The following is a 21,224-nucleotide window of genomic DNA, read 5'->3' as shown; positions in this document are numbered from 1 at the left end:
CTCAACACATCAGTCAAACACGGAGAGTCTTACCCAAGGATTATAAAAAATATATATTTTATAACATCTCTCTGTTTAAATAATGCAAACCACTCTATCTCCTAGCATTATCCAAATTTGTTATTTTAAAATATAACTTTTTAAAAAAGACCCAGTTCTATGATGACGCTACAAGCTTGGGGAAGGAAAAAAAGTTGCAGAAATTGTTGGGAGACCTGATTCAATAGACAACTTTTTGGAAAATGACATTAAGGCCTTGCTAAGAGGTCACAAGAAATAAATGAGTTAGCAGAGACCACTGTGGAAATGTAGCCCAGAGCCCTCCTTGACTGAGTGGCGAGCAACCAGAAGCGGGGACACAGTGGAACCAAGCACAACGTGTTGGCTTGCTTCCTGCCCTTTGTGTGCTGACCAAAGAGGAAGCAAGAACACTGAGAGGCCTGACGGGGAGCGGAGACGGAGCCCTCACATGCGGTTGAAGAAAGCCAGGGCTGCCTCGGAGGGCAGGACTGACAGCTGGGGGAAGCGCTGGCCAGAGACCTCCACACTGTCCCTCTGAGCCGAGACCTTGCCTCTGGAGTCCAGACTGATGAACCAGTCCTGATACAACGCACAAGGGAAAGAAAGCTAAAGATCTTCTGGGAGGCAGCCGAGTGCTACGGAAAGACTAGACTCCAGAATCTAGCTGTCAGCCCTGTCACTTCCTGTTCTGTGAGCTTCTGCATCTTCACCTACAAAGTGCACACAACATCCACCTTGCAGGGCTGCTGGGGGCACCCGGTGTGATCATATCTAGAGTATGTCTAGCCCGGGGGGTCGCAAACTACAGTCTGGGGGCCACATCCAGCCCACTGCCCCTGAGCTAAGAATGGTTTCACATTTCTTAATGGTTAAGAAAAATAAAAGGAGAATATTTCATGACACACGAACATTATAAAATTCAAATTACAATGTCCACAAATAAGTTTTATCAGAACACAACCACACCCATCGGTTCACTTATTATCTACGGCCGCTTTTACCTTTTAAGCCGCAGTGGCAAAGTTGAGTAGCTGTGACAGAGATCATAGGACCCACACAGCTGAAAACGTTTACTGTCTAGCTCTTCATTAAAAAAGTTTGCCAATTTTTGTCCTGGCTCCATCCAAAGCAAAAGTCCTCAGTAACTGTTTCCTTACCCTTCTCGGCTTTACGGTGCTCCTGGCCTCTCACGGTAAAGACCAGGGATGCTGGCAAACATCCTACAATGCACAGAACAGCCCCCTTCCCCTACACACATAACCGAGAACCACCCCCCCCCGCCCGCCCCAGTGGCAACAGGGCTGAGGCTGAGGGGCCCTGCCCTGGTGTAAGGAGGAAGGCCAGAATGAACGAAGGGAAAGGAGAGTGGCTGAGATTTACTGAGCACGCCGGGGGCACTATGTCAGACAGCAGGGTAACCACCACCATCTCCTTTGCAAACGAGGAAACAGACTCAGCAAGGGCTCGTCACTGGCCCAACATCACACAGCAAGGCAGAGGCTGTGCAGGAGTCTGAAGCCATCTCTGTTATGTTCCAAAGCCTTTTCTCCTTCCACTCTGCCTGCCATCAACTCTTAAAAAACAGTTGAGTTCCCAAAGATATAGGGGTGCCAGCTTTTACCTCGCTAATCCCTCTCCCAGAAGGGTGGGCAGAATCTTGGCTGGGTAGGTTATGTGAGGCCGGAACAAGAGCCTCCTGTGTGGCAGACATAGCCTCATGGGGACTGTCAGGCAAGGGGTGGGGTTGGGAGTCCAATGGGAGTTAAGAGACAGGGGGTGGAGGCGGAGAACAGACCATCCTAAGAGACCGTACAGTCCAGAAATAATGTTCCAACTTCGGAGCCACTGTACGTTTCTTATGAGAAGCCTCACAGGAGGTATTTTAATAACATTATATTCCTAAGAGGAGGCGCTACTGGCTGGCTTGTAAGCTAATGTAAGCTCAATGTTCCATAAGTCAAAAGGCTAACCGTTGACCTTACTCAGCCAAGCTCAGGCACCACCGGCTGGCCTGTAGCAACTCCTGCAATGACCAGAATATTCCCTTAGAGAAGAGGAAACTCATTCTCTCTAGGACTGGCCACGTAAACCCCTGGAACAGAGAGGCACACATGGGGAGTTACTACAGGGAGGACACTAGCAGCCACAAAAGAGAAAAATGTCACGTTCTTCCAAGCAAGAAAAGACCTCCGAAATGATTTTAAAAGCACCTAAACTCGCTACAAGGAGGTCAGCAATGTCTGAAAAGTCCAGGTCATCCAAGAGTGGTTTGCACCTCTCTGCAGAAATGGAGAGGCTCTCCAGGCACCCTCTGGCGTTCGAATAACACGCAAAGGTTGAGTTTTGTCCCCTCTATCTTCTGTAGCACGAGGCACCTCCACGCCAGTGAGCGACCCAGCCCCCAGGCACAGAGGAAGGCTCAGAGCCCGTATCCTCACTGGATGCCGAACACTGCACTAAGGGACAAGGAAGGAATAAAGCTGAGGCCACCACCCGCGGGGAGGGCACAGGCTGGTGAGAGAAGCACAAATATAAACTAGTGATGACAGCCCAGTATGATCCGTGCCAAAGAGCTGAGTCCCAAGTCTCGCAGAGTTAGGGTCTAAAGCCAGCACAGAAGGCGAAGTGGTACCCAAGGCAGAGTTAACAGTACTCTTCTAAGTACCTTATGGTTTTTGTGCTTTTCTATAAGTTCAATGTGGCCATTTCTTCTCTCCTGAACCCCGCTGGGTTGAGCACAGTTGCGTTTGCTTATTTTGGGGTCCCTGCTGTATAATGACATCCAACTGAAAAACCAGACTCGCTCTCAGGGAGCGAGACTTGCCCTGTTTCAGGTGGAGGAAGAGAGGAAACAGCAGACACCCGATCTCCCACCACCCCCGACCCCGGCCTATCCCCCGGCCACATGCTCCTCGGGGAGATGAGAGGATGGATGTGTGATTTAAGCTGCATGTCCTTAGCTTCTGTTTCTGCCACGTCCGCAGGCTCAGTGCGCACGAGTGAAGCGTGTGCGTGGTGTGCCTGCACATCACGGAGATGACTGATTAGGACATAGGCCCGGGAAGGACAGACGTGGCTGGGGAGGTCAGAATGAGCTGCACAGAGAAGGTGCTGGTTAAGCTGGGGCTTCAGGAATGAGTAGGACACAGGTGGCAGGGACAAAGCAAATGCCAAGCACGGCAGTAAAGAACGTGGCATATTTAGGCAACAGGCTACCACTGAGGAACAGGATGGCTGAGAGATGGGAGCTAAGCCTCCAGAGTGGGTACCAAGTGAAGGAACCTGAGTCAGATATCGTGAGAAGCTTCTGAAGGATGAGAAGTCTCCAAGCTCATGATCTGAGGGGAGCTGGGGGATGACAATCTTATCTTCCATGGGCTACTAAATAAAGTGGAGAAAATGGCTGGGGGGCTGTTTTCACATCGGGACACAGTCCATTAAGGCAACTGGGAACTTCCGGCTGGAGGTGCCTAAGATCCATTGGAAGTCAGTGACCCGATCTCAGGCGTCAGAGCAGGGTGGGTGATTTGGATCGTCAGTCAGTGTATGTTGGAGGACGATGGTGAGGTGATCAGATCCACGTCCCACGTAGTAGGAGCCCATGTGTGGGCGGTGGCTGCTTCTGTCACTCACGGGAGCTCCCGCCCCTCCTTCCACAGGTGGACGGTGAGGCCACAGGACGGAGTGACACGACCCGCAGGAGCCCTTAGTCAGAAACGCACCGAGGAAGAAACTCAGGGGAAACCAACAGTTCAGGGACAAAGCCAAGAAGAGGAACCAAAGGCAAGAATTAAAAACATATGAGAGCAAACAAGAGCGAACAGGGTCTCAGGAGCCAAAGGAAGTGAGAGTTTCAAAGGAGAGTGAATCAGCATAAAGATAAGTAAAATAAAGAGCGAGAGGCATGCTCTGGCTTCAGAGGTTGAGAGGCTACCCATGACCTTGGCAAGAGCGGTCGTGATGAAGTGCTGGGGGTGGAAGCCGCTACAGAGGGCTGCAGAGGACCTGCGGGAGGAGGTGGGGAGGGGGAGGAGGCAACCCCTCCGAGAAGAAGTCTGACTGCGGAGGCGTGAAAGGGGATGGTTATCTGAGGGAAAAGCAGGGCTTGGTTTTCTCAGCAGTGAAACAAAGCAAATGGAAATCTATGCAGCAGACTCTACCTCTGCCATTTTAATTAGCAGCTATTTGATCTTTCAGATCCTCAGTATGCTATGGGAAGCTCTGGTTTCATGTTCTAATCCTTTTGCCTTTTTATTTTCCATTTCACGTACTATTTCCATCATTTCGTTCTCCTGTGAGAAAGCTGGAAATTGGAAATTTCCTGGAGCATTCAAAGGCTGAGCTCAACTGAGGTCATCTCACAATCAACCCCATCTTGATATGTCTTCCCTGGATCCAGAGTAAACTTTTTTAGGACATGAAATTGGAGGTTGGTCCCTAAAGAAACTTTAAATTCTGCATATCACCTTACATTGGGGTGGTAGTTTTTAGTTAATGTATTTTCACACCCATCGTTTCATCTTATTCTTACAATGACCCTAAGAGGAAGGAAAGAGCAGATAAGCTTATACTCATGTTATAGATCAAAACAACGGCAAGCAAACAAACAAAATGCTGGAAGCTCTCCAATGCACACAAGGTCACGTTCTCTTCCCATCCTCTCTTCTTTCAACTATGTGATCAGTGGCAATGATGGCTTGACTCTTGATTTGTAAAGGACATAATAATACCCCATCATAGATGAGAGAGAGAGAAAAAGAGAATCTGAGTACTTTTGCCTGAATCAAGTTGATGCCTGGGCCTTCCCTCAAACCAATTAAGTCAAATTGTCAAAGACTGGCTGAATGGAAAGAAGGCAGCAAGGAATAAAACAAGGGAGCAGGAAAGCAGGAATGCAAAGCTAAAAGCCTGTATTCTAAGGTCCTGCAGGCATAGCTGTGCAGCAAAAATATTCATGAAGCGGGTATGTTTTGCATACTTGAAGATACGCCCCATTAATGCAGTTTAAAATTACGGTTACTAGTAGTATTACTTATATCCCATCTATTTTATAAGACTGTTGTCTCTTGCATTACTCAATATTTAACGAGGCCTCCAACAAAGTAATGATAACTAAATGTCTTGAGGCCATCAATCATATATATACCTCTACGTAGAATATTTGTAATAGCGCAACTCTAGATATGGGAAGAAGGAACAAGGGAAAACTTTCCCAGATCATAATAGACTAGTAAGATGGGAGATCCAGAGAATTTTAGACTGTCAACAGGGCCTAATCTGAAAATTAGCACATTGAGGGGCCTATCCACAGAATCCTCCTCAATGTAGGAACAAGCCTTCTTAGCACCAGGGGACAAAATTGGTCATGGTCTGCCTCCCAAAAGTTGGTCAGATTTATGACCAAAATGAGGCACTGTGGACAAAGTTTGTCCCCCGCCATTTAGTGAACAAAAGATGTTGTGGCCAAAAAGGCATCAGCCACTGCAGCTGCCCCCAGCTGTGCACTCTGAGGGGAATTCAGGATGGAGAAAACAGGATACCGGTCCTAGATATTGAAGATGCACAATAAAGGAAAGATTTCAATAAATCCCACCCCCCAACAAAAATTTAAAAAAAAAAAATTACAGCATTGACTGTTATTTTGATGACGAAGAAAGACGTACACAAACACGCCATTTGGCAGAATCCTTATTCCCACAACAAACATACACAGCTACCCCGTGAAGAATTACGGCACGCAGGTACACGCACGTTAACAGACATTTACATGCACCCTGTTCATGCAAGGTCTTAGTGGTTAACCACCAATTAAGGGGGCGCATGGTAATTACAGAGCCATAAAGCTGACTCCACAGCCACACGCTGAGATGAGCCCCACGGCAGTACGACAAGATGCTGTTCCCCAAACCACCCAGGTCGCTGTTCCCTTAAATAATGTCAGTGACCTGGAGTTATTTTAGTCAGTAGGTATGTGCCTACTTCCTGCCTGGTTCTATTCCTGGATGCAGACTCCTAGAGGAGGTGGGACAGCATTCAAACAATAATGGCTTTTCCTAGTTTTCTACAAAGATGGTGCTGGTGGCCCCCGGCCATCAGATTGTAAGCTTGGCCAGGGCGGATGTGCCAGTTCCCCCTCTGGTATGCCTCCTGATGTCTGCGAGGTGGCGAGCTGGTAGTAAGGATGAAGCTGGAGGTCACAAACTAGAGCCAACCTGAACTAGTCCATTCCAAAGGCATACTGAGAACCTTCATCAGCTTGTTGCTCTGATGCCCTCCAAGGTGGGCTGCCAGATAAAACACAGGACGGCAGTTAAATCTGGATTGTGATAAACAACAATATCCCAAATATTGCATGGGATAGACTTACGCCAAAAAATATTCACTGTTTACCTAAGTCCAAGTTTAACGGGGCATTCTGTACTCTCATTTGCTAAATCTGGCAACCCTACCACCAGGGAAAAACTCCCATAAAGGCTTCCACCACCCAAATAACTTTAGATTGTTCCATATTTTTATATTATTAATTAGTGCCTATCAATATTTTAAAGATATACTTTCTTTATAACATAGTATACTTCTCTTTTTCTGAATCTATCGTATCATTTCTCGTTTTGCAAATTAGTAGCATGATGAAATTTTCTTTAGTGTCTTAAGTTTTTCTTCTAGGAAACAGTATCAATGTCACCCGTGATTGACTTATACTTTGTATATTCCATCTGCAACAGTCTCCATGAAGCAGAAATATTGAAAAAGCTTAGACTTGGCATTTGGATCCTTTAACCCAACATTTCTGAATGCTCACTTTCAGCTGAAAGCCTCTTTAGAAAATAAAATAATGATGTAAATCATATTATCATTATGGACACAAAGGTGGCCCACTGCAGCCCTTCCAGAACACTACAGAACATTTTCACAATCTCAACTGCTCTTTTAAAATAATCTGTTTTCTATTATAAAAAATACTCTAAAAATAGTTCCACATAACACAAGGACAAAGCCATCTGTATGATCTCTCCAAAGAGCTCATATTTCTATAGATTTTATCCCTTTCCAACTGTTCCAACAATTCTGAAATTTAAGAAAGTCACTTATATTTGTCAGACAAAACTCATCAAAATATGAAATTTAATCACTAATATTTCAATTATTTTATATTATTCTTTTACGTCATAGAAGACTCAAATCAAACATGTGTCAAAGTAAACAAAGCATAAAACTGCATTAAAACTCATTACAGAGACTTCCCTGGTGGCGCAGTGGTTAAGAATCTGTCTGCCAATGCAGGGGACACGGGTTCAAGCCCTTGTCTGGGAAGATCCCACATGCCGTGGAGCAACTAAGCCCGCGCGCCACAACTACTGAGCCTGCGCTCTACAGCCCGCGATCCACAACTACTGAGCCCACGTGCCACAACTACTGAAGCCCACAGCGCCTAGAGCCCGTGCTCCGCAACAAGAGAAGCCAACACAATGAGAAGCCCGCGCACCGCAACAAAGAGTAGCCCCTGCTCGCGGCAACTAGAGAAAGCCCGTGCACAGCAAGGAAGACCCAACACAGCCAAAAATAAATAAAAAAATAAATTTATATTTTTTAAAAACTCATTACAAACTTTTTTTAAAAGTTGCATTAAAATGTTTCTACCAATAATTAATCGATAAAACTGAAATGTTAATGAAATAGACATGAATGAAAAATATCTAGCACTCAAGTAAGATGAGCTGAAAGTTGCATATCTGGAAATGTTATCCCTGGTGTGCTTGGAAAAATAAGTTTCCACAGACACAAACAGTGTTGAGAGACTCATCAGAACTGTCACATCAAAACCAGTTTGTATTTTATCTTCTTAATAATGAAGATTTCACTTTATAAGGAAGGATAAAGTTGGAATTAAAGTAGATAAAGACAAAACTTGAATAAGAGAATATGAATGCAGTTAATGTGATTTTTAAACTTCAGTCATTGAAAAGTCAAGAAGAAAAACGAAACCAAAAAAACTGACCTTTGTGTCCGCGTTTGTCACTGGGTTCCACGGGTCTCCATTCAAAAGAGAGGCACTGACCACTTCGTAAGCTCCTCTCCCGTCCCTCGCGCCGGCCTGTTGCACGGAAGGTAGGAATCTGCTTCCCAAGTTCTCCCCTGCAACATAAAGAAAAGTCTCCATGCTTATTCCAGTCTGGAAGAGTTTAGCATCAGAAGTATGACATCAATGACTCAATGAAAATATCTGGAAGTTGAATAAGGCCAGGGAAACACCATAATCTATTAAATCATAGTCAAGTGTTAAAACTGATTAATTCTCTGTCAATCGAACACAAAAAATTTTGTAACAAAGAAAACAAGAGCTAATTTTTTCCTTCAAGCCCTGTGGCATGTGCTGGGTGATTAGCATCCTCAAAGTATATAATTCTGTCCTTCAACGAGCAACAAAAACCCACGAGCCGTGACTTTTTAAATGATGAATTAATGCTTTGCTTAAGATCAGCTCTATTTAAAGTCTCAGGGCTTTAGCTATATTAAGACTAAATCCATTTACTTAAGTTCCAGCAAATCAGTTAAACACAATGCCAACTCTGCTCTCTGTACTTATGGAGGCTAATTTTATGTGCTTATGGGAGTGATTCTATAGACAAAATTAATTTGTCAAGTTCAGACTGACTAGACTGGTTCACGGAAAAAAAAAAAATAAAGTCGTTCTATCAACTATTATGTGATCTTGTTTCCCGGGGTACTGTCAAACCAGCTAATATACTGACTCAGGTTCAGTGTAGCCCCATTTCCATAAACAATCCTAATGGAAAGTGTAACATTTTTCTCTTCTGGAGAATGTATTGCTTTCTTAACAAATACAGTAATTTCTCCGGGCTAGCTCCCCTATGAGGTCACCCTCCTGCTATTCGGTGCGACCACAGTCTATCCCTCAAGGTAAAGGACGGGAGCTGATTCCTCACATGTTATTCCCATTTCTTCAACCAGGACTCATAATTTTCAGACCTGAGTCATAATACCACAGTTTCAAGTTACTAAAGAGTTCGCATTTATTGGGCACAAATGGTATTGAAATTTTAATCCTAGACATTTTACAGGTCCCCAAATACTTTTAAATCCACACCATTTTATCATCCTCAGTGTGGAAGTCTGCAGTTATATTCAGGTTACAAAAGGATTACTACTTGAGTATTAACTGTCTGACACAGCCTTTCTGGAAAATTCTCAAGCTGGTCACGAAGCATTTAAAATTCCCAGTTGTTGAGCGCCAAGGGACCAAGGATGAACCGAAAGTTGGGACTATGGCCAATGGCAGAAGGGATGAGCTGGGGCCGTCGGCCACATGGCGCTCTAGAGGGAGAGAGAGGACCATGGGCCGGGGGAGCAAGGAGAGGAGGGCTTATGGTCTCAGGGCTGGGATGAGCTGAGTTTTCAGGGATGAACGTGTGTTGGAGAGATGAGGGTTCCAGCCGTGCAAGCGGAGGGGGCTGGCTCCAGGTGGTGACATCTGTGGACATTAGTGGAGGGCAGGATGGAGGAAAGAATGGCCGTCTGCACGGAATTCATCAGAAGTCTTTCCTGGCTGCAGAGGGGGCAGTCACTGATGGCACACAGATCTTGAATAAATGAACTTCATCCAGTGGCTTGATTTCATGCCCTCCAATGTGCTCCAAGATGGTGCAGAGTCGTTACAAGCATGGGCTTTGGAGTAAGACACACCCCGGCATCACTACCAACCCGACCACGTATTAGCCATCGGTCCTGGTCCAGTCGTCGGCCCACTTATCTCTTCGTTCACTCATTCACTCACTCACTCATTCGCCAACTATCTGTTAAGTGCTTGCCTTGTGATGGGCCCTCTAGACCTGATGTCTTCCATTCAAAAAGCCCATTCTTCCCGCTTCAGCCCAGGACACCCTCATGTCACCTGGAGCCAGCCCCCTCTGCCTACACTGTGGGGGCCCTCATCTCTTAAATACAGCTTCGTCCCAGCACACTTGGTTCTCTCCATCCTGTGTGTCTAAGAGAGGGACACAGATCAAGCTGCCCTCGTGATTTGTATTATTATATTGGGAGAGAGACGGATGAAGGAATAAGACCATTTCAGAGAGTAACCAGGACCCTGAAACAACAGGGCTACGGGGACACCCCATGCTGTCCTTGTAACTCTTCTGTAAATCTAAAATGATTTCAAAATAAAATTTAATGAGAAAAACAAGGTGGTGGTAGAGTGGGGGGGAGGGGCTACTTCTGATGCACAGGGAGGAGAGACCTTTATTTGTTGGGATGGGAAGCACAGAAATGAGACGTGAAGATGAGAACCTTCCAGCCCCATCCAGAGCCGTGGGAAGAACATGTCAGCAGAGGGTCAGCAAGTGCATTCCTTTTCCATAAAACGAGGCAAAGGGCGGGGAGGCCCGAGGTAGATGATACACAGGAAGCACGAAGAACACCAACTGGTTTCATCAGCATTGCTCTCTAAGGTTTGCCAAGCCCCGGGTCTCTTGCTCAGGACCCTCAGTGGGATTCCCATGTTGGAATTTACTGAAACAATGTGAGTTCTGATCCAGTTACACAGCTCCTGCAGAGCAGGACTAAGAGTGCCTGCCATTAACTGAACTTATCTTGAAAGAGTGCTGGTGTGTTGTTTGAATTGGATTAAGAAGGCTTTGAAATACCCACAATTATGGGGTGAAAACGGCAGATCCGTCTGAACTTTCCCCTCAGCCAGTGAAAACCATGCCACGTGCCAAGAGTTACCCCGGCTGACATGTTAATCTTCTGAAAAGTCAGGTAAAACTGCTCAGAAAGTGATTGCAAACATTTTCAAATTTCCTCTACATAAACAAACCAATTGGATTATAAGCTACTCCTGGCAGTTCTGTTAGCCTAAGTTTCCAATGCAAGTAGGTTGTTAAATTGAGTACTTAATCGCAAAGCCAATTGCCCAAGGCTTGTTAAACCTAAAACCGGAGTCCTGTATCACCCACCACCCAGCCGCAGAAGACGCGAAGGTTTTCATGGTTAGTCCAGCCACAATGCTCAAAGGCATGGAAGGTTATCACCCAGGCCTCAGAGACCTAGAGGAAGTGTCTTTGCATTTAACAGGACTCATTCAGAAGCTGCCTGTCTTAGAAGAAAGAGATGGTGCCATGAAATCCAGGTCTCTTGGTTGCATCACTAGCTTGCCTCTGCCAGTGGGGGAGCCGGGAGAGGCAGCAAGGCCACATCCTTGACTTGGGGGAAGCTGGGCAGGGGACCTTCATGGGGTTTACTATTCGATAATCAAACTGAAGCTGCATGAACCAAATATAAAGAACATTCTTAGTCCCCTGGACCTTTATCCTCCAAGACTCCTAGGAGCAGAGAAAGACAGTTATTTACTCTCCTAAAGGCAAAATGTTCCAACCACTGAACATTTCCCTTTTCACCTACATATTCCAACGTCTTAATCAAAAGAAGTCCTTCGGGGCTGATTTTTCTTCCCCCCTCTAAGAGGCTTTATTTTCTAAATATTCCAAGGAGAATTGAGAGGCAGACTGTGCCAGCACTGGGAGAGTGTTGTGCAACCTTTTAAAGAAATTGAATAACTATACTATTTGCTGAGTACAGTATTTATGATCTATCTACATGGGTAATGAAGCCATCTCTCAGCTTTTTAATTGGTTGCACGATATCCCCCCAGCAGTATATGGAGTCAGAAGATGGTTTCTTATGAGCTTTGCTTATATATTTATACACTGGTATTTCTTTTAGATGATGCAAATAAAAATTTTATTTGTGCTGCATGGATAGACAGAATAAATTATACACAGCTGTGAGATATCAGAATGCATTTTATGGAGTGATCTTGTTGACAAACCATAAAAGCAGGCCACACATTCAAGCCCTAGAAACCCAGGGGAAAAAATATGACCTTAGAAAATATACAGTTTGCACACATTTTGTTTTTCCAAATAGTTGGGCATCAACAAAACTCAGTTGACTAAATAAAAAATGTGAATGTCAATAGCTTATCTTGAGGAGGAACTTCCAGCTTTCTGTCTGTTGAGTAACCAGATACATGACTTGTCCTTTTGATAAAATGGCCAGTTTGCCTCAGTCTCATGGTGGAAAAAAAGCATATGAGAATATCTGGGTTCCTACCATAATTATCGTCTGTGACAATCAGCTCTGCTTTACCATGAGGTATGTGTGTGCCTTCTTTGCTTGTCTGAGTTTGTCATCTTCAGATCTGATTATGGCTGGTGAAAAGGGAAGTTATAGACCCAGTTCCTTAGGCAAGAATCTTTGCAGCCATGGCTTTTAAGGTCTTGGAAAAGCCAGCAATGAAGACACCCCCAAAAGTGACTTCAGATCCCCCCTCCGTGTGAATCACCCAGAGCCTGGCTGCCCATGGAAGTCTTGCCTCGTTCCTGCTCCGGCCAAACCTCCTTGGCCTAGCTTACTAAGGGAGGCCCAGACTACCCTAAAGCCCACCTAAGGGCTTCAGCTCACTGGAGGTGAAGGTTGACACGGAGTTCTGAGATCATGAACAATGAACACCCTGGAGCCACAAGATTTGGCTCTGGTCTTGAGTCCTCTTCGATTTATTGCCCTCAGTCAAAGTATGCATCTGAGGTTCTGCCCTCTACAAAATGGGGACCACATTCTCTCCCCCACTAATTCTCATAGGGTCAAGGAAGCTCAAATAAGTCAGTGTAGTCAAAGGGCTTTTGAAAAGCTTAACGCATAAGATCAGACTAGGATGTCAGAAGCCAAGTTTCCAGACTCCTAGACAGTGGTTCTCCAACCAAACCATGCTAATAGTGTGAAGATGACAACTTCATATCCATCATTAGAAAATGTGGATATTTAGGTACTTGGCGGGTATCCATTCAAGCTGCCCAGTGGGCCACTGGGGTAACAACCTCTGATAAGATTACTAGTCAAGACAAAACTTAAAACATCATGCCTGGAATTCTGGCTTTAAAGGGAAATCACTATCAATCCCTACATGAACCTAAGAGAGGAGAATTAATCTGAGGTACCAAAAGTAGGATTAAGATAAATATTCCTGGGCTTCCCTGGTGGCACAGTGGTTAAGAATCCACCTGCCAATGCAGGGGACATGGGTTTGTGCCCTGGTCTGGGAAGATCCCACGTGCCGTGGAGCAACTAAGCCTACGCGCCACAACTACTGAGCCTGCGCTCTAGAGCCCGCAAGCCACAACTACTGAGCCCCCGTGCCACAACTAGTGAAGCCCACGTGCCTAGAGCCTGTGCTCCCCAACAAGAGAAGCCACTGCAATGAGAAGCCCGCGCACTGCAACGAAGAGTAGCCGCCGCTCACCGCAACTAGAGAAAAGCCCGTGCGCAGCAACAAAGACCCAATGCAGCCAAAAATAAATAAATTAATTAATTAATTAATTAATTTTATAAAAAGATAAATATTCCTTAGAAAATCTAGCTGGGGGGAAAAAACTGAGGCAACCATTATGAACTGCAAAAGAATCTGGGGACAAGGCCCTGGAAATGCATAAAGCATTTTTATTGGCTCCAAATATCTGAGAGCTAAAGAAAATCTTATAAAATTGACTGAGCAGCATCTTGGTTCAGAGAAATATGGTGGCAACATTCCCATAAAGGACAAATATATTTCCTTGGTTCAGATTCCTATCTATAGTCTTATCCAAATAACAACGTCAATCTCTCATCTCATCTGCAGACTCCATGGGTGATAATTAGGGATGTGATTTTCATTTTTAATTTTTTAAAATTTTAATTTAATTTAACTTTTTTCTTTATTTTTGGCTGTGTTGGGTCTTTGTTGCTGTGCACCAGTCTCCTCTAGTTGTGGTAAGAGGTGGCTACTCTTCATTGCGGTGCATGAGCTTCTCATTGCAGTGGCTTCTCTTGTTGTGGAGCGTGGGCTCTAGGCACGCGGGCTTCAGTAGTTGTGGCACGTGGGCTCAGTACTTGTGGCTCATGGGCTCTAGAGCGCAGGCTCAGTAGTTGTGGCACACGGGCTTAGCTGCTCCGTGGCATATGAGATCTTCCCGGACCAGGGCTCGAACCCGTGTCCCCTGCCGTGGCAGGCGGATTCTTAACCACTGTGCCACCAGGGAAGCCCGGGGGATGTGATTTTTAAATGGTATAGCTCGAGGATGTTTAAAAAGAACCATGGCAAAAGTTAATCTAAGAAAGAGTAATTTTACAGTGGAAAAACCTGAAAAACACTACATCACCCAGATGATAAAGGTCAACATCAACAACCGTAGTCCTGTACTCTTCATAGGATATGAAGAAAATGACGCTTTACCTCTGTGATCCTAATCCCTAAAAACCATAACCCCAGTCTAATCTTGAGACAAATGCCAATACAGTGCATCCTACAATAGATTTGACCAGCGCACCTCAAAACTATCAATGTCATCGAAATTGTCACAGCCAAGAGGAGCCTAAGGAGACATAATGACTAAACGTATTGTGGAATCCTGCCTGGGACCGAGGAACAGAAAAAGGACATTAGGTAAAAAGTAAGGAGACTGGAATAAAGTATGAACTGTAGTTTAAAATATTATGTCAATATCGGTTCACTAATTATAACAATTGTACAATACTCAGGTAAGATGTTAATAATAGGGGAAAACTGGTTATGGGGTGTAGAGGAACTTTCTATACTGTCTTCTCCATTTTCCTGTAAATATAAAACTATCCTTTAAAATAAAGTCTATTAATAATCATTTAAAGATCTAATCTGCATCTTGCAAGAAGAATGTCATTCTAGAGCAATTCAGTATCAAAAGGCTCAGAGATGAATGGCTGTTATCGCTCATGGCTCCAAATACCAGCAAACTGGAGTCTTTACCCTTCATCTCTCTTCTAACATTGCTATTTGTTCAGATGGAGGAAAGATGCGGTGACTACCGTCAAGTGAAAAGCATAAAGCAATTGACAAGGTTTCCTAGAGTATAAGAAGGCAGAGGTATGTAAAAGTAGTTGATCCTTAGGCAGTAGAAAGGCCCCTCTAAGTACCTCCAGAGAAGTCTACGGAACATAGACGGTTTTTTTTGGTTATTGGCTACAACGCTCTGAAATGGCACAGAAATTAAAAGTTGGTTTAGGAAGGTGACACCAAGTGACAGTCACATAACTACTTTGATAAAAGTATGTTGAAACAGAACCAGATTTGCTCAGACCCTAAGATTGTAATTATCCACACCGGAAGGCTGAATTATCAAGACACAGCCTCATGTAAGGGAAGAAGCTGCAGTATTTTGAGTCAGAAGAGGCACTGTGCATCCCCCCACAGGCTACATGGACGCTCTTGGGCCAGTCTCCTGCCCTCCTTGATACGCAAATCCTTTACATGTCCAGGAAGGCTACCGACCAGTGTCTACCGCAAAGGGCTGGCAAGAGAGCCAAGTGACATCATGGATGCAAAGCATAGGTGGCTGTCATTTAGCTTAGTTTTTTGTTTTTGTTTTTTTTAATCAGTTTTTGGAAATAAATACACCAAAATACTCTTCCAGGGTTTTTTTCTGAGTGTTAGGTCTATGAATTCATTGTGTTTCTTCTTTATGTTTGCATGTAACTCTGATTTTCCTATAATCAGACATATTACTTTTATGATGGATAAAAAATTTTAAAAATCATTTGGACTCATGATGACAAATCAACTGATTTATGATGTTTTACTTTCTTACCAGCTTTCCTGGCATCACAGATGCACAGCCCTGGGCATTTCTGAGGACACAGCCCATTTGGAAATAAATGCAATCAAGTACTATGGAACAATTACAATTTTGAAACGATGTTTTATATGTCATTTCAAAATTCAAAGAAAGCTAGTTACTTCTTCCCATTAATGTTTCAAATGGATTCATATCCCAAGCACAAGTTGTCTCTACTACACATAGAAATAACTTTTCATGTCTAAAGTGTCTCCTATCTGTGGGGAGCAAAGTCATTTACAACATTAACTTATATTTTTATATTCCTTTGCTGGTCAGTGGAAGCTAATGCAAGTCCTATTTTATGAATGGTGAAACTAAATTATGAAGTTATATAGGTTATTTCTAATGTTTCCCAATAATAAGTGGCAGAATTAATGACAAAACCCAAGCCCTTTGCATTTCAAATATAGTCATTCACTTTGTCCTTCATCACAGGGGCAAAGACATGCTGCAGGAATTCATCTGTAGTATTTTTGGGGGTGGAGGATGGGGGTCAGAATTTTCCAAAATTGACTTTGCAAGAAATAAGGTAAGGGAAAAATGGAACCAATTATTAAAATCTTACCCCAGGAGCAAATTTTGGAAGTGAACAGCAAAAGGACAAAAATAGAAACTGGTTTATCCCATTCACTACTGTAAACCTACTAGATGGAATTAAACAACAATGATAGAGCAGCCATTTAGCATCTATGCTAAAGACCCCGTGCCATCTAAGGGCACTCATATCCTCGCTGCACCACTGTCATCATCGACCACCTCCTGCTGAAATATACTCCCAACTCAGCAGCACTTAGTGACTCTGGTTTTCTTCCACTTCTTCAACCAGGGCTCTTCTCCACTCATACTCCTTTCCCCTGCCTCCCTTCCTCCTGGGGGAACTTGAACGTCTCCCAAGTCTCAGCTCTTGGAACTGATCTTCCCTCCCTACTCTTACTGTCCCTGAGAGAACTCATTAATTTTTAAACTGATGTTGCCCAAATCAATATTCTTCCATCTGGCCAATTCACCCAAGCGCAGTCTGTATTACAATAATCTGCTGGACACTAATTTCAATGTCTTGTCACCGTCATCACCTCAAACTCAGCCTGTTTAAAAACCAAAGGCTTCCCTCCATCCCCCAATCAGAAAACAAAACATCTTCCATCCTACATGTCTTTCCAGAGCCACCACCATTCACCATCACTCCTTAAGTCACATGGCTGGGCGACATCTTGGGCATGGTCTTTTTTTTTTATCGCCCATATTCAACAACTCCAGGTGGGTATCTTGTGCTTTGATTTTGCTTTCTTCTGTTTTCTAAAAACTCTACTTTCTAGCTGAATCCTTCTTTGTAGCCTACTCACCTACAGGCTCCCCCTCCTCCAATCTTTTTTTTTTTTTTTTTTTCCCCTCCTCCAATCTTAAAGGAGAGGATACATTTGATAAGAACAAAAGTCTACGGCGGGGTTTTCCATCAAGAGAACGTGAACACAAATGCCATAAGGCAGCAGAGAGCTTAGTGTGTTCTAGAGGAGAAAGGGTCAGTATGGCTAAAATGGAGCAAGAAATGGGATGGACAGAGGTATGAGCAGAAGTATACAGGGTAGATGAGGCCTAGAGCATGCTGGGCCTGCTAAGACAGTGCTTGGATTTTATTTGAGTACAGTTGAAAGACATCATAGGATTTTATGCAGAGTAAATCTAATTCAGTTTGGAAAAATTCTCTGCCTGAGAATGGAGCGTGTGAAGACTGAAGAAGAATGGATAAATGAGAACTATTCATAGGGCAAAATGCAATGTTGAGCATAGATTCCATAACTAATAAACATTTCTAGATTACAGTGGTGAGCACTAGTTAAGCAAGTGCTATGCACCAAACCTCATTCTAATCTTTTATAAATTTCACCTGTTTAAACTTCACAACAGCCCTAGGATGTTTTTCCCCATTTAGTAGATGAAGAAACTGAGGCACAGAGAAGTTAAGAAACTCACCCATGTCCAAAAAACCGTGAAGCCAGGAAGTGAACCCAGACAGCCAAGTTCAAGGATCTGTGCTCCAGCCACACCATACGATAAACAAACAATCACTCTGGCCAGGAAACACTTGGAATAAAATTCACATTCCTTCCTGAGTCCTATAAGTTCTGGAACCTAGTGCCCTGAGAGCTCCATCTTGCCACCTCTGCTGTGACCACACTGACCACCCTTCTGACCCTTCATATGTCCAGCTATGTCCTATCTCATTGTCCTTTGCATTTGCTGTTCCCTCTCCTGAGAAGACCCTACTCTCAAACCTCTGCTCGCCCTCAAAGCTCATGATTTATGTCTCAGCTCAAACATTACCACCTCAGACGGGCTGCCCTAATTCATACCCTTCCTTCCATCCGAAGCTTCTCTCCAGCCCATCATCCTATTTTGTTCCTTTTTTAGCACTTACTAGCATCCAAATTTGTTTATTTACCTTTTTGTTTCCTCCACCCCACCCCCAAATCTAAAATGGCAGGTGATAGGGGCCTTATTTGTCTAATTCACTGCTATGTCCTCATATGCAGACAAGTACCTATTTAATGAATTATTACCAAACAAATAAAAAGTTCACATGTCCTTGGGGTCACAACAACATCAGGGAGGGGTCCCGAGGCATGGTTCTCCTCATGGAGGTTCTGACGGGTGATTGACCTTTAGCTCACCCAGCAACGTCTGGCTCCTTACAGGTTGATGCACAGAACCAAACCCACATGAGCCTTATTTATAAGCCAGAATTCCAACTTACTTATTTTTAATGAAAAAGAACTGGCAAGTCAACCAGAATCCTCATCTAAAGCATTTTGCTCATTATCTTCCCAGCAGGAAACCTTCCTTGAAAAGCCAAATTAAGATCAGAACAGAGAACTAATGGACTAGAATAGAAATTGTCATCATGGAAGCCTGACACTTCCTTCTCTACTCGAAGTGTGTACCTGCCATGCTAACCAAGGGAGCACTAAATCCCAGCAAGAATGCAGCTGCACACCAAGAGTATGAGTGCAGGCTGATTACTTGAACTTGAATGCCTTTTCTACAGACTTGGTGAGTTTTTGAAGGCTGGTTCTGCAACACTTAGGAACTCATAATGTGCTTGACTCTCATACCACCATTTAGAAACACTTCATTTTCTTTATGAGAAAGATGCTCTAAGTTTTCACTCGGGGAAGAGCTTATAGACCTAAACCCCATGTGTGTTTATGAAAAAATATATTCAGAATTCCACAATGCAATACCACGGCCATATCCTCTACCTCCTGCCCCTGCTTCAAGAACTTCCCCTTTTCCACTTCTCCACCTGCTGGGAACTCAATTGTAGGTAGGCTGTGGCTTGGGCCAGATGGTGGGGAGAAACAGGGCAAGAGAGGGAGTCTTGGACTTGAAGGAGAGTGAGGATGGAGGTTGCTAAGTTAGGGAACACCTGCCTAAGTCCTAACGACCAAGGGGAAGGAAAGTGTGGCTATCAGGAGGCAGGTGCCGATACGATTTTTATGACTTTAATTTTCTAGTTATTGACTTTGCCCACTGAATTTGGGGGGCCCTAATTTAAATATTCAAACAGGACACCCCAAATGATTATGATATAGGATTGGAGTCCTGAGCTCAGAGAGGTTTTAGTTCTATTTGATTTGACAAATATTGACTAGGCTTCTAGAATGAGCTAGGATGGTGTTTAATAATTTTGATTAGAAATATTTTTGTTCTCAGTTTGTTGAAACTGAACAAGGTGCTTACCTGTCTTTAAGTCTTTGCTTCACCTCACACAGATAAAGTCAAAAAAGTAAAGAAAACTGTTCAGTTTAAGAATTTTCCAGGACTGGTTCAAGATGGCAGAGTAGAAGGATGTGCGCTCACTCCCTCTTGCGAGAGCACTGGAATCACAACTAACTGCTGAACAAACATCAACAGGAAGACACTGGAACTCACCAAAAAAAGATACCCCACATCCAAAGACAAAGGAGAAGCCACAATGAGATGGTATGAGGGGCACAATCACAATAAAATCAAATCCCATAACCACTGGGTGGGTGACTCACAAACTGGAGAACACTTATACCACAGAAGTCCACCCACTGGAGTGAAGGTTCTGAGCCCCACGTCAGACTTTCCAATCTGGGGGTCCGGCAACGGGAGGAGGAATTCCCAGAGAATCAGACTTTGAAGGCTACCAGGATTTGACTGCAGGACTTCGACAGGACTGGAGGAAACAGAGACTCCACTCTTGGAGGGCACACACAAAGTAGTGTGTGCATCAAGACCCGGGGGAAGGAGCAGTGAACCCATAGGAGACTGAACCAGACCTACCTACTAATGTTGGAAGGTCTCCTGCAGAGGCGGGGGGTGGCTCTGGCTCACTGTGGGGAAAAGGACATTGGCAGCAGAAGTTCTGGGAAGTACTCCCTGACATGAGCCCTCCTGGAGTCCACCATTAGCCCCACCAAAGAGCCTGTAGGCTACAGTGCTGGGTCGGTTCAGGCCAAACAACCAACAGGGAGGGAACTCAGCCCCACCCATCAGCAGACAAGTGGTTTAAAGTTTTTCTGAGCTCTGCCCACCACAGCAACACTCAGCTCTACCAATCATGAGTCCCTCCCATCAGGAACCTTGCACAATCCTCTTAAGATAGCCTCATCTACCAGAGGGCAGACAGCAGAAGCAAGAACTACAATCCTGCAGCCAGTGGAATGAAAACCACATTCACAGAAAGATAGACAAAATGAAAAGGGAGAGGACTATGTACCAGATGAAGGAACAAGATAAAAACCCAGAAAAATAACTAAATGAACTGGAGATAGGCAACCTTCCAGAAAAAGAATTCAGAATAATGATAGTGAAGATGATCCAGGACCTCAGAAAAAGAATGGAGGCTAAGATTGAGAAGATGCAAGAAAAGTTTAATAAAAACCTAGCAGAATTAAAGAACACCTAGAAGAATTAAAGAACAAACAAGCAGAGAAAAACAACACAATAACTGAAATGAAAAATGCACTAGAAGGAATCAATAGCAGGATAACTGAGGCAGAAGAACGGATAAGTGACCTGGAAGACAGAATGGTGGAATTCACTGCTGCGGAACAGAATAAAGAAATAAGAATGAAAAGAAATGAAGACAGCCTAAGAGACCTCTGGGACAACATTAAATGCAACAACATTCGCATTATAGGGGTCCCAGAAGAAGAAAAGAGAGAGAAAGGACCTGTGAAAATATTTGATGAGATTATAGTTGAGAACTTCCCTAACGTGGGAAAGGAAAGAGCCACCCAAGTCCAGGAAGCATAGAGCGTCCCAGGCAGGATAACTCCAAGTAGAAACATGCTGAAGACGCATAGCAATCAAATTGACAAAAATTAAACACAAAGAAAAATTATTAAAAGCAACAAGGGAAAAATGACAAATAACATACAAGGGAACTCCCATAAGGTTAACAGCTGATTTCTCAGCAGAAACAAGCCAGGAGGGAGTGGCATGATATATTTAAAGTCATGAAAGGGAAGA

The 21,224-nt window shown here is 44.0% G+C and overlaps 1 protein-coding gene across 1 annotated transcript in view; it reads right to left on the bottom strand.

Annotated features, from left to right (window-relative positions):
- Positions 1 to 21,224, bottom strand: part of ADAM12 (ADAM metallopeptidase domain 12) — a 383,219-nt gene that overhangs the window by 314,159 nt on the left and 47,836 nt on the right. Inside the window, exon 2 of the mRNA XM_082423180.1 lies at positions 8,021 to 8,157. Coding sequence (XP_082279306.1) covers positions 8,021 to 8,157 — 137 coding nt within the window. The remainder of the gene's footprint in view (positions 1 to 8,020; positions 8,158 to 21,224) is intronic.

This window comes from Balaenoptera physalus, assembly GCF_965194825.1.
Source record: "Balaenoptera physalus genome assembly, chromosome: 14".
Lineage (NCBI taxonomy): Eukaryota > Metazoa > Chordata > Mammalia > Artiodactyla > Balaenopteridae > Balaenoptera > Balaenoptera physalus.
This window is presented reverse-complemented; position numbering and strand designations above follow the sequence as displayed.